A 15,819-nucleotide genomic window follows, 5' to 3' on the forward strand; every position below is an offset into this window, starting at 1 on the left:
ATCCTCCCACAACTCATCTGGTCTTCGCTCATTAGTGTTCAAGTTCTCAAACCTGTTCCTGAGATGATTCTGAAATTCAGGTGGTATGAAATTAAAGTCATATTTTGGCTCCTGTGGATTCGGTTTAATTTTCCTCAGCTTCAGCTTGAACTTGCATATGAGTGGTTGGTGGTCTGTTCCACAATCAGTTCCTGGCCTAGTTTTCACAGCTGATAATGAGCTTCTCCAGGGATTTTTTCCACAGATGTAATCTATCTGATTCCTATGCATACCATCAGATGAAATCCATGTGTATAATCTACTTTTATGTCTCTTAAAAAACGTATTTGCAATGAATAAGTCATTGATTGTGCAAAATTCAGTCATTCTATCTCCAGCTTCATTTCTGTCACCAACAGATATCTTGGACTTTGTGAGCCACATTCAGTCTCTCACATATTCTTTTTTTCCCTCCTTTTATTAAAAAAAGGGTTTCCCCCCCTCATATTTTCATTCATTGGCATGATCTTTCATATAATCATTTACATACATTGTGTTTTATAAAATTAATCACCATTGGCTATCACATATTCTTCCCCCCCTTTTTATAAAAAAAATTTTTTCTCATACTTTCATATAATCATTCCCATTGTTGTTTGTTGTTATGTGCCGTCAAGTCGCTTGCGACTCATAGCAACCCTATGTACAAGAGCCCTAAATCCTGCTCTGTCCTGTGCCAGCCTCACTGTCTCCGACACACCTACTCCTGCCACTCCAATCGCTCAATCGATCCATCTCATCAAGGGTCTTCCTCTCTTGAGCTGTCCTCCACTCTCCCAAACATGATATCCCTCTCCAAGGACTGGTCCCTCCTTGAAACATGTCCAGGTCATGTCAGATGGAGCTTCAGAATCCTTGCCTCCAGGGAGCATGCCAGCTTCACCCTCTCTAGGACAAACCTGTTTGTTCTTCTAGCAGTCCATGGTATATCCAACACTCTTCTTCCTCTTTTTTTAAAAAAAATGATTTTTATATGCACTGCAATCCCAGAAGTGTGCGGTTTAAATCCACCAGATGCTGTGCTGAAGAAGGAGTGACAATCTCCTCCTGTACCAGTGAGATCTGATTTGATGGTACACACAGACACACACACATAAAAACAAAATAAAATTTTTTTTAATGCAACGTATATTTTTACAGCATATTCATTCAATTTCTTTTTCCCCCATTCTTTCATTGTTGCACTTTTTCCTCTCTCCCTCACCCTCAGTTCATTTTTCTCTTTGAAGAAAAAAAATTCTTTCATTGTTACACAATTCCTCCACAGTCCACTTTAATATGCATTTCTTTTTCTGTAATCTTGTCATGAAAAGAATATCTAATAACTTAACCCTTTTAAACAGTTCTCTCTCTCATCTGTTTCAATGCAGTATTCATTATTTATCCCCTCTTTCTTAGGGTTCCCCCAACCCTGATGTCAGTCCCATTTTACAACAGTGGCACTCTGCTGTATTTGTCCTTTTGTGACTAAGATATTTCATTCAGCATAATGTCCTCCAGGGTCACCCATTTTGTACAATATTTCATGAGTTCTTTGTTTTTCAGTGCAGATGTGTTAACACTCTTCTCCAGCATCACAGCTCAAAGGCATCAATTCTTTATCATCCCTGGTCACTGTTCAGCTGTCCGATGCATAGCATATAGTTGCGAAGACTATAGCTCAGATCAGGCACACCTTGGTCTTCAGCCTGATTTGGTTGCTCATCAATACTCTAGGGAGGTCCTTGACAGCTGACTTTTCCAATGCAGTTCATCTCTTGATTTCCTGGCTGCTAGTACCAAGAGTGTTGACTGTGGAGCCAGGCAAACTAAAATGGTTAGCTATCTCAATCTCTTCACCATTCATAATGATGCTGCCAACTGGCAAAGTGGTGAGAATCTTTGTTTTCTTGATGTTGAACTTCAATCCATATTGAAGGCTGCAGTCCCTGACCTGCAGCAAGTGCTTCAGGTCCTCCTCAGTTTCAGCAAGCAGGTTTGTGTCATCCGCATAATGGAGGTTATTGATGACTCTTCCACCAATCCTGATGCCACGTTCCTCCTCGTACAGCCCAGTGTCCTGGATGATCAGTTCTGCATACAAATTGAAAAGAACCCCCTTCTTGATTTTGAACCATGTAGTGTCTCCTTGCTCTGTTCTGACGACTGCCTCTTGGTCCAAGCATAGGTTTCGCATTAGCACAATTAAATGTTCTGGGATTCCCGTGCTTCTCAGAGTCAGCCATTGCTTGTTGTGATCCACACAGTCAAAAGTCTTTGCATAGTCAATGAAGCACAGATAGACATTCTTCTGGTATTCTCTGTTTTTTGCCAAGATCCATCTAACATTAGCTATAATAATCCTAGTACCATGACCTCTTTTAACTCCAGCCTGCACATCTGGCAGTTCTCTGTTGACATGTTGCTCCCATTGTTTTTGGATAATTTTCAGCAGAATCTTGCCTGCATGTAATATTAATTATATTGTTTGATAATTTCCACACTCTGTTGGGTTGCTTTTCTTTGGAATGGGAACAAATATCGATCTTTTCAGTCAGCTGGCTGTCCTCCAGACTTCTTGGCACAGCTTAGTGAGCACATTCGCGGCAGCATCTGTTTGTTGAAATATGTCAGTTGGTATACCATTAACTCCTGGAGCCTTGTTTTTTGCCAGTTCCTTCAGAGCAGCTTGAACTTCCTCCATCACCACAGGCTCTTGCTCATATGTTATTTCATGAAATTCTTCTGTGTTAGTCAATTCCTTCTGGTATAGTGACCCTGTGTACTCCTTCCATCTTCTTTTAACGCTTCCTGGATCATTCAACACTCTACCCAAAGCATCCTTAAGTATTGTCACTCATGGCTTTCATTTGTTTTTCAACTCCTTCAGCTTAAGAAACCATGAACGAGTTTGGCCCTTTTGATATCCTGCCTCCAGCTCCTTGCACATTTCATTATAACATCTTGCTTTGTCTTCCCAAGCTGCCCTTTGAAATTTTCTGTTCAGCTCTTTAATATCTTGATTTCTTCCTTTAGCTTTGGCTTCTTGGCACTTCAATGCAATAGTCAGAGTCTCATCTGACATCCATCTTGGTCTTTTCTTACTCTTCAGCCTTCATAATGATCTTTTGCATTCTTCATGCACGATATTTTTAATATCCTCCCTCAACTCATTTGGTCTATACTCATTGGTGGTCAAAGCCTCAAACCTGTTCCTGAGATGGTTTTGAAGTTCGAGTGGGATAGACTTAATCATTCCCATACATTATATTTTCAAAAATGAATCATTATTGGACTGTGCCCACCAATTTTTGGTCTTTTCAAATCCCCACCAGGTCTTTCTCCTTTCCTTTACCCGCGCTCTGTCCACCCACTCTTGTCACATGTTCTTGTTTGTTTGTTTATTTGATAACCTTTTAGAAAGGTCAAACTCTTCATGGCTTATAGCTGTTATTAAATTAAATTGGTCTGTGAGCCATAGTTTGCTGACAGTCAGTGAAGCAATAAATCAAGGTCTAATTCATAGTTTTTGTCAGTTTCCAGTGTTTGCCAGTCAAGCTCTGATTCATAGTATTTGCCAAGCTACCCACATGATCTTGAGCTCTGGCAGAATACTCCATAGGGAGAGATGCTCATATAAAGGCTGCACTAGCATTCAACTCCACAAGCAGCTTCAAGGGAGGAAGATGGCCAGTTTCCTCCTGGGTATTTACAGCCTCTAAAAACCCACCCGAGAGTCAGGAAAGATCACCTTACAACATACTTCTCCCATACAAATAGCGTAAATTCAAAAGTATACTTAATAAAATAATTAGGAGGTGGTGATTTCTAATATAATATCCGTTACCTTTGTTTTTAATATAATATGTTTAATTTTAAATTTATACAATGTAATTTTTCAGTCATGGCTTTGTTTCACAACCAGCATGTTAGTTTCCATGTGATGCTCTAACAAAAATACCACAAGTGGATGTTGTTAAAGAATAGACTTAATTTCCCACAGGCGAGCAGTTCTAGTTCTTGTCTCTGGCAAGCAGTCCAGATTGGGCTCCAGGGACAGTTTCAACCCTGCTCCTTTCAGTCCCTGGCAGTCCTGCTCGTTTCATACCATTGCTCAGCTTTTAGACAGATTTTTCACCAGCTCTTAGGCCTGTAAGTGAGTCTGTGTCTGCTCCGCTCTTTATAAAACATCCTTGAATGGATTAAGATTGAGGCCCATCTCTGTTCCACTATGTTAAGGTGACATAGCAAGACAAGAACCTGTTTATAAGCAAGATCAAATTCACAGCTGTCCTTTGATTTGCAGGGACAGAATTCAACCCATAATTACCAGGTTGCAAAATTCCTGAGAGTTAGTCAGTTCTAGTGAGGTTAGCACTGGCATTTCTGTGTTATTCCAGATCGAAGCTTGCAACAAAGCGGATCTGTTCTTCATGTATTCTGTCAACATGTTATCACTCCATGTGGATTATGTTGGGGTTCTGAAAATGTATACTTTGTATAGGTTTGCCTCCTTTTTTAAAGTAAATGTTTTATACTGGTTTACTTACAAAGTTCAAGTACAATGTTTTTTACACTGAATCTTTCTCCTTTTCTACGTTTCAGAAATTTGTGTAATTTGAAAATACCCAATTTACTGTGTTCGGGAAAAAAAATGCATACTTGGTTCAGTGGTTTCCTGCCATTCTGAGGGAGGCTAAAGTACTTTAAATATGGGAGAAAGCTTTCTGCCATTGCTGTAGTGACCATCCAAGAACTTATATTTTTTACTTTTCTTTTAAAAATACTGATAAATCTCAACATTCTCGATATCATTTTTATTCAGCTATTTAAAAAAAAAATAACACCTCACTGCTGTTGGGTTGGGACTGAGTCATAGCTTAGTTATACAAGCCCCAATGTTACTATAAAAAATAATATTATAAAATGTTATAAAAATGACCACATAAGTGTGGATACTCTCTGTGGACATCAGCCTTTAAAGAACTATACCACATAAACACACCAGCCAAGCACTTACTGTTTGAAAGGAGATATATATATAAAGGAGATATATATATATATATAAAGGAGATATATATAAAGGAGATATATATATATATATAAAGGAGATATATATATATATAAAGGAGATATATATAAAGGAGATATATATATATAAAGGGGATATATATATATAAAAGAGATATATATATAAAAAGGATATATATATATATATATATATATATATATATATATATATATACACACACACACACACACACACATTTTAGCTTAATGGAGGGGTTAGTGGTTAGTTCAGTATTGTAGTAGGGCTTTTCTTTGTCTCAGACTATTACTGTGGAATTCTGTTCGTATATGAAATGTGAAAACCACAAATCATTTATCTTTTTTATAAGACTTCCATGTATGATCACCATTGACTGTAAATGTAAGTCAGACATGGTCAAATAAAAAAACACAAAGAAAATAAAAGTTGTAGCCTACATGACTGAGTGGATTTTTAAAGAGGTAATAAGTTTTTAAAAAAATTCCAGTGCTCTGCTCATTTATTTTGAATGTTCAGGTCCTTTTAGAATTGCTGCAGGCTGGAGGCATAGTTCAATTTGAAGAGAGTCGGCTCATCCGTATGGCAGAAAAAGCTGAGTTGTAAGTTGCTTTGATGTTGTGTATTTTTTTTTCACCATTAAATTACCTTTCTCCAACTTGAAATGCAGCTTATTAATGCCTTGCTGCTTTTTAAAATGTGAAAATATTATGCAAACAGCAATAACAACAAAACCTAAGTGTGGAAGATTTTGCCTCTCTGTTGAAATGTACAAATTAGTAAAATATGCAGAAACTGAAAATGAATTAATCTGAAGTCATTTTGCATTTGTTTTAGTTTGAAAGTGAAACCTTATGCTTTATTGGTTTTATTTGGGTAGCGGTGATGGTTTAATGGTAAGGAGCTGCACTGCTAATCCAATGCACCTTGTTCAAACCCACCAGCTGCTCCGCAGCAAAGAGGAGCATTCTCCTCCCATGTGATTTACAGCATCTGAAAACCCCTGGAGAATCATTTCTGACTCAACAGCACACAACAACAACAAACAGCACATGTATATATGTGTGTGGATGACCCTCCAGTGCCTTTTCAGAGGTATGCCCATGGAGAAACTGGTGGATTCAAACTGTGTGCCTTTGAGATGCAGCACAGCTTCTTGTTACTGCTGTGTACCCAGCTGACTGACTCTCCAGTGGGTTTTCAGAGGCAGTGCTGCAGGGGGGAGACTGTGCATCGTTCTCGATGGAGTAGCTGATGGATTCAAACTGTGTGCCTTTAACTTAGTAGCGCAGCTCTTCACCACCAAGCCACCAGAGCTCCCTAGATATCTAATTTTGAATGTCCATGGTACTTTATTGATTTTTTTTTTAAATTTACAAACAATGCAGTAGTTATGTAGTTGAATGCTAGGTTTGGTGGTGGTTTTTTTTTTTTTAACATACACAATTCTAAACAAAGATTCTTTATATAAAATTTTTGTAAATCAGTAATGGATGTATAGCTTATTGGTGTTTTTTTCACGTGACACGTTGATTTAACATTTCTTTTGTGCTAAGCTTTGAAGTTTCTTACAAACACAGTGCTCAACAGCATCTTAAACCTGTGTTTAGAGGAATGGCTGACATATTACACACACACACACACACACACACACACACATCCTTCAGCTAGAGTGTCTTCCTTTGACAGTAGAAACCGCATTTTCTGTATTAATTTCTCGTAATGCTATCCTATATCTTCAGAAAGCTTTTCAAAGCAATAACTAATAGGCACTTGCCTGTTTGGTACAATGAAATTTTTTTCCTTTTACATCTAGCTATCAAATCTGTGAATTTATGTATGAACGTGAACACCAGTATGACAAAATCATTGATTGCTACTTACGTGACCCATTGAGAGAGGTGAGTTAAGACCCTTTTCTCTTCCTTAGGTTTTTGTCCCACCTTTACTAAGTAAAAATAACTGTTCAACCATTATTATTGTTCAGTAGAAATATTTGGACATGCTTTACTGATTATTTAAGAGCTTTGTGTTCCATGCCTGTTTATGAGCCAATAATAATATTAAATAATTATAGAGAGAATAGTGCAACAATGAATGAGTGGAAGCCCAAAATCTCTGTAAATGTTTATGAAAATTAATAAAATATAATTATAGAAAAAAAAATATTAAATAATTAGAACAAATACAGTCTCTGCAGTCTTGGAACTTCTGATTTAGGGAAGGGATCTAATAGTCAGGGCACAATAAAACTTAATATGTAAAAAGTTATGATAAGTACTAGGAAAGAGAAATCAGGGTACAATTTTAAAGGATAAGATTAGAACAAGCAGAGAAATAATCTTAGAGGAAGTAACATATAAACCAAGTTTTGGAATTTGAGAAGCTAATCAAACAAAATAAAATCCAACTATGACCCTTAGACATCCTTTAAATCTAGAACAAAACTCACTCCTTTGGTCCAACTTACACCAGATTGTACTAGATCAGACTATAAGGGGACCATAACTCATTCCTTAGAATGAATGTCAAAATAAGGTCAAAAAGGGTAGTATTTGGCCAGCATGAAGTTTAAAAGGCAAGAAGAGATGGGATGGAAAGATTAATGGAAATGAGAATCACAGGGAAAAAGTCCGGAAGAGTGTGGTTTATATTGTTGTTGTTGTTGTTGTTGTTAGGTGCCATTGTGTCAAGTACGACTCATAGTGACCCTCTGAGCCCTGGTTCTATCATGCGCCATCCTTGCACATTGTGGATATTGTAAATCATTTCCTAAAACAACATGTTTATGAACAGTTGAATGGAAAACTTCATTTTCTTTGTAAACTTTCATTCATATCACAGTAAAAAAAAGGGGGGGGGAAGAAATAACTCTGAATAGGAACCACCAAAGGCAAGATTGATGTTGTCTCATTAGGTTATTGGAAGTCAATAGTTGGAGAGCAAAATTAATTGGAACAAGGTTGCAGCTTCTCAGAGTGTACTCTCAACAATCACCCTTTCTCATTAGTGTCATGTAGCCATCGCTCTTTTATTTAGAAACCTCCAAATGGTTTTCTTTTCCCAAATACTAGCTGTTTTGCCAAGACTGGTACAGGTACAGAAGAAGGTAGACAGTGATGAAATACTGCTTGTGTGAGTGAATGGATAAATTCTGTTGTCTTGTACTCTTCAGGAAGAAGTCTTTAACTACATCCACAATATTTTGTCCATTCCTGGACACAGTGCAGAGGAGAAGCAGTCTGTATGGCAGAAAGCAATGGACCATATTGAGGTACTGATTCAACAAAATTTTCTAAACTTCCCCATTTGAATGGATTATCTCCCAAATGAACTTGATAGAAACCTAAGTATGTCAGGTAGCATATTATTACCTTGATTTACTTGAAGATTATAGTTGTTATCAGATAATTTATTCCATCCTATATATGCATTCATAAAGATTACATCATATGTAAGTTATTATGACCTCTGAAACTAGGCCATGTTTAACTAGCCAGCAACAAAAAGAATATTAGTGGGTTTTGACAGAGTTCTTAGAGGGATTCAGATAATACTTCTCTTTTTTGCCAGGAGATGATGGGAGTCATCACTTGGTGAAATCTGAGAAACATTCCTCTACCGAGTTGTTTTTTCTGGTGTATTTCCTTCCTTCTTGTCAAAGAACAATGATTCTGACATGACTATAGTCAACTGATTTTTGTGTATGTATGCTGTTTCACAAGAATTTGAGTTGACTTTACTATTGAAACAAAAAGCTCTTAAAAGAATGTTTATATAATCCTGCCCCGGTAAGGAGACTAATATACATGTAACGAGCATATATCAGACTGCATTCTCAAAGACTCACAGTCCCTCCAAAGTTTAATTGCCTTAGGTACAAATCTGTCCCAGATCATTGACAAAAATTAGTAAGGAGAAATGTTGAGGTAATCCCAGTTTGGAAAATAACTCATGTATCTACAGAGATTCCTCCCCCCACCCCCCACGTATCAAGAATCAAGTGAAGGGATCAGTTGTGATCATTGATTTATTGTTTATTATTAGGTGCAGTTGAATCGACTACTACTTATCATGTATGGCCCTGTGAATAACAGAATAAATCTGGTTGTATCCTGAACTACTTCCCAGTTTCTATCATGCTCAAGCCTGTTGTTGCAGTCACTATGTCTTTGTTGTCATGCTGTGTCAGTTAATTGCATTGAAGGTCTTCCTCTCTTTCACTGACCCTCCACTTTTGTAAGCATGGTATCTCTAAGGACGAGCCCCTCCTATCGGTATGCCAAAGGGAGTGAGATGGAGTTTCACCATCTCTACCTCTAAGGAGGACTCTGCATTTCTAAGACAGAATGTTTGGCATTCCAAAATTCTCTTCACCAGCACCACAATTCAGAGGCATCAGTTCCTTATTCATTATCCATTCTACATATTTTAAAGTTTTACAAACTCAGTATGGTTAGGGGTTTTTAATATATACAAAAATGATAAGAAAGGATGAGCTGTGAAACTTTGAGAAAACATTGCATGCTGTTTTAATACTTTGCTCTGGTTGCTGCAGGTCTAAAGCTTGGAAAGATTAGATGTGTGAGCTGCATCTTAAAGTGGAACATCTGGTGGGAAGGGGAGTACAGTCAGTTGTTGGACGTGTAGTCTGAAGTAGAACATGCTATTATGTAATGCTCTCATATTCCTGCTAACAACAAGATGAGGATATCTTGGTTAAAGAACTCAGCAAGACTTGCTCCTATTTTGAGTTGTATCTTTTTTTTCTTTAATCATTTTGTATTCTTTTCCCTTTCATCATCCTCTTTAAGTCTTCATAGTTACATTATGGCTCATTCTTCATTTCACCTCATCTGCATTATGCAGTGGTTTGCACACATGGACTCCAGACATCCAGAAACGGAGCTGCGCCTCTCTGCATAATGTGAAACGTGATGAATTAATCAATGAGCAAACAAATTACTCAGCAGAAAACTCGAGCTAGAGAAGCAAGAAGTATTTTTGCTGTATGACAGTTATTTCTGCTGATGATTTTTTCCAACATCTGCACATTCTTTCACCTTGACCCTTTTAATATCTTAAGGCCACTGTTAGCAATATATAGACTTTTTGTTGAAGGACTTTTATGTTGTTAGTAATGTAAATGGAATAAAAATTACATACATCGGAGGAAAAGTCATCTTAGTGTTTATTAATATTTTGGGGGTTTATTTTGGGGCCTGGGCACTACTCAGAAGAACAGAAACTCTGACCTGACTGGGCACCTGTCATCTATAGTCATCTGCTGGGCTGGCAGATACTCTATCTCAGTCCAGGTTTTTTTCCCCTGTTTCCCATAGTGTGCATATTTGTTTTATGATATGTATATGCTTACTTGTTTTTTAGTGTGCACTTATGGGTACAGCACTTGACTGTCAGTTTGCTGATGGGGCTGGCTTGCATGTTGCTGTAATGCTGGGAACTATACCAGCATTTCAAATGTCAGTCAGGATCACCCATGATGGACAGTTTTCAGCAGAAACTCTAGACTGATGCAGACTGAGAAGCAGAACTGGTCATCTACTTCTGAAATAGCCAACCTTGAAAACCCTGCAAACAACAGAGGAACATTATTAAATATGAAGCTGGAAGATGAGCCCCTTAAGTTGGCAGGCACTCAAAAAATGACATCCTGTCAGAAGAGGCTAGTCTTTGGAAAGAGATAATGTAAGGAAAGGTGAGGAGGGGGGAGGTCAGAAAAAGACCTGCAATGACCTGGATTGACACAGTGAGCTGGTATGTGTTAGAGATTTTGAGGATGGCACCAGATAGGGTGATCATATGGTATGTTGTTCATAAAGTTGTTCATAAAGTTATAGTTGTTAATAAATGTTTTGAACCAATGTCATAATACTGCACATGTATTGCAATGTTGTTGTTAGGTGGCATCAAGTCAAGTATGAATCAGAGACCCTATGAACCATAGATCTGAATCCTGTCCTATTCTGTACTATCCTTATCATTTCTGACATACGTGAGCCCTTTGCTGCAATCACTGTAACAGTCCCATCTCCTTGAAGGACTTCTTTTGTGCCATACCCTCTACCTTTCCAAGCATGATATCCCTCTTCAAGGAATAACTTCTCCTAATAGTTTGCAGGTAGAGTGCTCTTTGGAAACAGGGATGATGAGGCTTTGCCTCACTGACTTAGGGCATGTTGCTAGGAGAGGCTATTCCTTGGAGAAGGACATGATATTGGGAAGCGTGGAGGGGAGGGGAAGGAGGAGAAGATCCTCAACCAGGTGGATTGACACAGTGACTGCTGCAATAGGCCCTTGTGTGTCAGGAAGTGTGAGGATGGCACTGGACAGAACAGGGTTCAGATCTTTTCTTCATAGGGGGGCTATGAGTCATGCTCAACTCAATGGCACCTAACAACAGCATGTCCAAAGAAACTATGTCACCTTTGCCTCCAAGGAACATTCTGGGTACACTTTCTCCAAGGTGTACTTGTTTGTTCTTTTGGTAGCTGAGAGATACTCAGTTTCCCATGGCACATGCTTGATTTTGTTAATAATGATCAGGTAAACCAAACCCAGCCCACGGTCATCAAGTTGTTTCCTTCTCATAGTGACCATATAGAACAGGGTAGAGCTGCCCCATAGGGTTTGTGAGGCTGTAAATCTTTATGGAAGAAGACTTTTTTTTTTTTACCACAGAGCACCTGATGAGCTGAACTGCAGACCTTTTTTGGCATAATAACTTAGCACTTTAACCACTACACCACTAGGACTCCTCTCAGATGTCACAAAGCCTCCCTGAGTGTCATTCAGAGAGGGCAGGCTGTGCACTTCGGTATCTCTGCTTTAGACAGTCTTTTCTAAAGCGGAAAAACATGTTTTATTAGGCTTTCTAAAAAATATTTTTATTTTGAAGTATATTTTTAAAATCCAGAAAAGTGTATAAAACAAATTGTACATTTTAATTAAAAAGCAAACACCTTAAGCAGAGGTTAAGAAATAGACTATTTCCAATATTAAAAACTCTTGCCATGTGTCCTTTTCTGATCACAGTCCTCTGCCTCCCCTCAGACTCACCCTTTGTTCTTACTTTGTGATGATGATTTCTTGCCTTTCTAGATAATAGTTTTAGAACTTTTAGAAGTGATTTTTATATCTATTACCTTAGCCCCCTCTGGGGGCATGGTCTCTAACTGCCTCAACTACAGATACATGGTTCATTCATTGATTAGCATCTTCAACATCAGCAACACCTGAGGCCTACATAAGAGAAAGAGAAAACCCAACTATAGGGAGAGTTTGTCAGGGCATAGACTGACAGAGCCCTGGAGATGAAGCCAGAGTTGAAGGTTGAACAATTGAAGGAATAGCTGGTTTGTGTCTGCTATGAGATAAAGTTTGCCAGATGATTGAGGAAACAAGAGGTTTCTTGTCTTTGTGTGCTGAAATAAAACCTTGGGATTTTCACCATGTGCTATCCTTTGCCTTCCTCTACCCTCTGCAGCCTGTTTCCCTAATAAACCCACAGCTTTTGCAACAAATATTAGACCAGTGATTAATGGAAGTAGGTCCAGCACGTCTGCTCTTGTAGCTATTATTTTGGTGATATGATATGGATGTTTTTCATGGGGACAGGTCCCCTTTCTGAAGCTGTAGAAGAGAGACTTGGCCTTCCCCATGTTACTCTTGCTTCTTTTATGGTTACTATTACATATACATATCCCTAAAATTATCTCTTTTTTTATTAATTTTAATGAAAGTTTACAGAACTTGGGTTTTCCATTCATTCATTATTGCACTTTTCTCCCTGCCCACCCCTCCCACTCAATTTGCTCCTCTCTTTGAAAAGTAAGAGTCTCTCATTGTTACACAATTTCTCTCCCAAGTCCATTCCACTGTGCAGCCTTTATTTTGGACTCTTTCATGACAATAATACCTAATCATATATCCCTTTTAAACAGTTCTTTCCCTCATCTCTTTCAATGCAGTATACATTATTTATCCTCTCTTTCTCAGTCTTCCCTCAACCCCAGTATCAGTCCTGTTTTTACAACAGTGGCCCTATGCAATATTTGTCCTTTTGTAACTGAGATATTCACTCAGCATAATGTCCTCCAGGCTCACCCATTTTGTATAATATTTCATGAGTTCCTTGTTTTTCAAAGCACCATAGTATTCCATTATGTGAATATACCAGAGCTTCTCAATCCATTCATTTGTTGATGGGCACTTGGATTGTTTCCAGCTCTTTGCTATTGTGAACAAAGCTGCGATAAACATGGGTGTGCATATATCGGCTTGGGTGTTGGTTTCTTTAGGTTATATTCCCAGTAGTGGAATTGCTGGGTCAAATGGTATTTCTCTTTGCAACTTTTTGAGAAAGCACCATACAGCCTTCCATAGTGGTTGCACCATTTTACACTCCCACTAACAATGAATAAGGATTCCAGTTTCTCCGCAATCTTGCCAGCATGTGGTTTGCTGTTCTGTTAAATTTTGCTATTCTTACTGGGGTGAGATGATATCTCATAGTTGTTTTGATTTGCATCTCTCTTATATCTAGAGATTTTGAACATTTCTTCATGTGTTTGTTTGACATCTGAATGTCTTCTTTGGTGAAGTATCTGTTCATATCTTGTGCCCATTTTTCAGTTAGGTTATTTACCTTTATCTTGTTGTGGTGCCCAAGTATTTTATAAACTATAGAGATGGAAAAGGTAATCTCCAATTTCATTTGGAATGGAAAGTGGCCCCAAATAAACAAAGCACTTCTTAAAAAGAGAAACAAGGTACAAGGCATCTCACTCCCTGGTTTCAAATCCTACTACACTGCCATGGTGGTCAAGACAGTGTAGTACTTGTACAATGACAGACAGATAGAAAGTGGAATACAGTTGAGAATCTAGAAATTAGCCCATCTGCCAACTGATTTTTGACAAGGAGATGAAATCCGTTAAGTGGGGAAACGACAGCCTTTTTAACAAATGGTGCTGGAAAAATTGGAAAACTGCAGAAAACTCAAGCAAGATCCATACCTCACTCCATATACAAAAACCAACTAAGAGTGGATCATGGACCTAGGACTGAAACCAGGACTATAAACTTGATTAAAGAAAAGCTTGGAAGAACTCTAGAAGTCCTAATCCACAACATAAACAATCTTCCAACCATCCTGGAAAACCTACAACCAGGAGAGGATAAAATAGATGAATGGGACCTTCTAAGAATCAAATCCTTATGCACATCCAAAAACTTCTCCAACAGAGTAAAAAGGAAAGCCACAGACTGGGAAAAAATATTTGGTAATGACGTGTCAGACAAGGGATTTAGATCTAAAATTATCTTTTTCTCTTTTTTTCTGAACTTACATATATATGAATTTGACTATTTTGTATAAATTGTAGACTCATGTCATTTAATGCCTAGTATTTTCCTAAGGAGTTTATACATTTTGCTATATATAGATGTAATTAATTTTTGGTTTTGTGTGGCCTATCATTTGATAAGTATGTTGTTATTAGGTGCTGTCATGTCCCATGTGACTCATAGTAACACTCTGAACAACAGGTCTGAACTCTGTCCTTTGCTGTGCTGTCCTTATAATATCTAACACTGGAGCCCATTGCTGCAGTCATTGTGTCAGTATATCTGGTTGAGGTCTTTCTCTCCTTCGCTGTCACCCCACCTTTCTAAGCATGATGTCCTTCGCCAAGGAGTGAAGTTTAATGCTACTGCTGTTGGACAGTTTAAATGTTTGGGGTTTTAACTTTTAAAATTAGTCTGTTATTCATATACGTGGTTCTTGAGCACCACTACATGCATTTTTTTTGGAGCAGTGGCTCTCTTTGGTCCGCGGCCCTCCTGCTCATCATTAGCTGAAAGAGAACTGAACAGGAATGCTATTTCAATCTTTTCAGATACAAGCTCTGGAGTCAGCTAGAAATTTATAAGATCTCTAAGTGATTCTAATGTGTGCTAATACTTGATAATCTCTGCTCTGGGGTGTGTGGTTGCTAGTTATTTGGGATGAATATCTTAAAATTCACTAGATGTCAGCATTGTATGAGGGTTCATACTGGTTGTATATCCTTGCCAGGCTCTTAGGTTTTGCTAATCTAGTGGCTAAGTAACAATATCGCATTTTATCTTGCATTTCTGTTTTTAATTACTAAGGAGGTTCACAACCTTTTAATGTTTGTTGACTATTTAAATATCCTCTTGTGTAATTTTTTTTATATCTTCTGACCACTTTTATATTAAATACCTTTTAAATGTATTGATTTATAAGAATTCTTTATATATAATGTTTGTTTTCTTAGGCATAGGTGCTGCAACTGTTTTTCCCCACTCTGTGGCTTTTCCTCTTAATATTTTTATTTTAAAGACTAGTTCTGTGTTTTGTTTTCATTTTACCAAAGAAGAAAAAAAAATCTTCTCCACTAACATTAGAAGTTATCTCCTGTGTTACCTGAAGGATTTCTTGTTTTGTTTTTATCTTTAGCATATTGCATATAGTATGGATCCAGTTATTTTTATTTTTTTTTTAATCACTGCATTCTCATTCATCCCCGGAACAGGTATTTTAAAAGATTGCCTTTCCCCTTTGTCTAGAAGTGCTGCCTTGATCATATGTAAAGTGTCTGTGGGCTTGGTTTGTTATTCTGAACCCTCCTGTATTTCTGTAGTTTTTTTGGTGGGTGAGGATTTGTGATGCCAACCCAGATGCATGCAGTTTGAATCCACCAGCGGCT

The 15,819-nt window shown here is 37.9% G+C and overlaps 1 protein-coding gene across 2 annotated transcripts in view; it reads left to right on the forward strand.

Annotated features, from left to right (window-relative positions):
* Positions 1–15,819, forward strand: part of VPS8 (vacuolar protein sorting 8 homolog (S. cerevisiae)) — a 351,425-nt gene that overhangs the window by 180,941 nt on the left and 154,665 nt on the right. For both annotated transcript variants that reach the window (XM_006884085.1, XM_006884086.1), the window contains exons 30-32: positions 5,585–5,667; positions 6,882–6,966; positions 8,241–8,339. In XM_006884085.1, coding sequence (XP_006884147.1) covers positions 5,585–5,667; positions 6,882–6,966; positions 8,241–8,339 — 267 coding nt within the window. The remainder of the gene's footprint in view (positions 1–5,584; positions 5,668–6,881; positions 6,967–8,240; positions 8,340–15,819) is intronic.

Source organism: Elephantulus edwardii, unplaced genomic scaffold, assembly GCF_000299155.1.
Source record: "Elephantulus edwardii isolate Elephantulus edwardi_28Jun2011 unplaced genomic scaffold, EleEdw1.0 scaffold00031, whole genome shotgun sequence".
Lineage (NCBI taxonomy): Eukaryota > Metazoa > Chordata > Mammalia > Macroscelidea > Macroscelididae > Elephantulus > Elephantulus edwardii.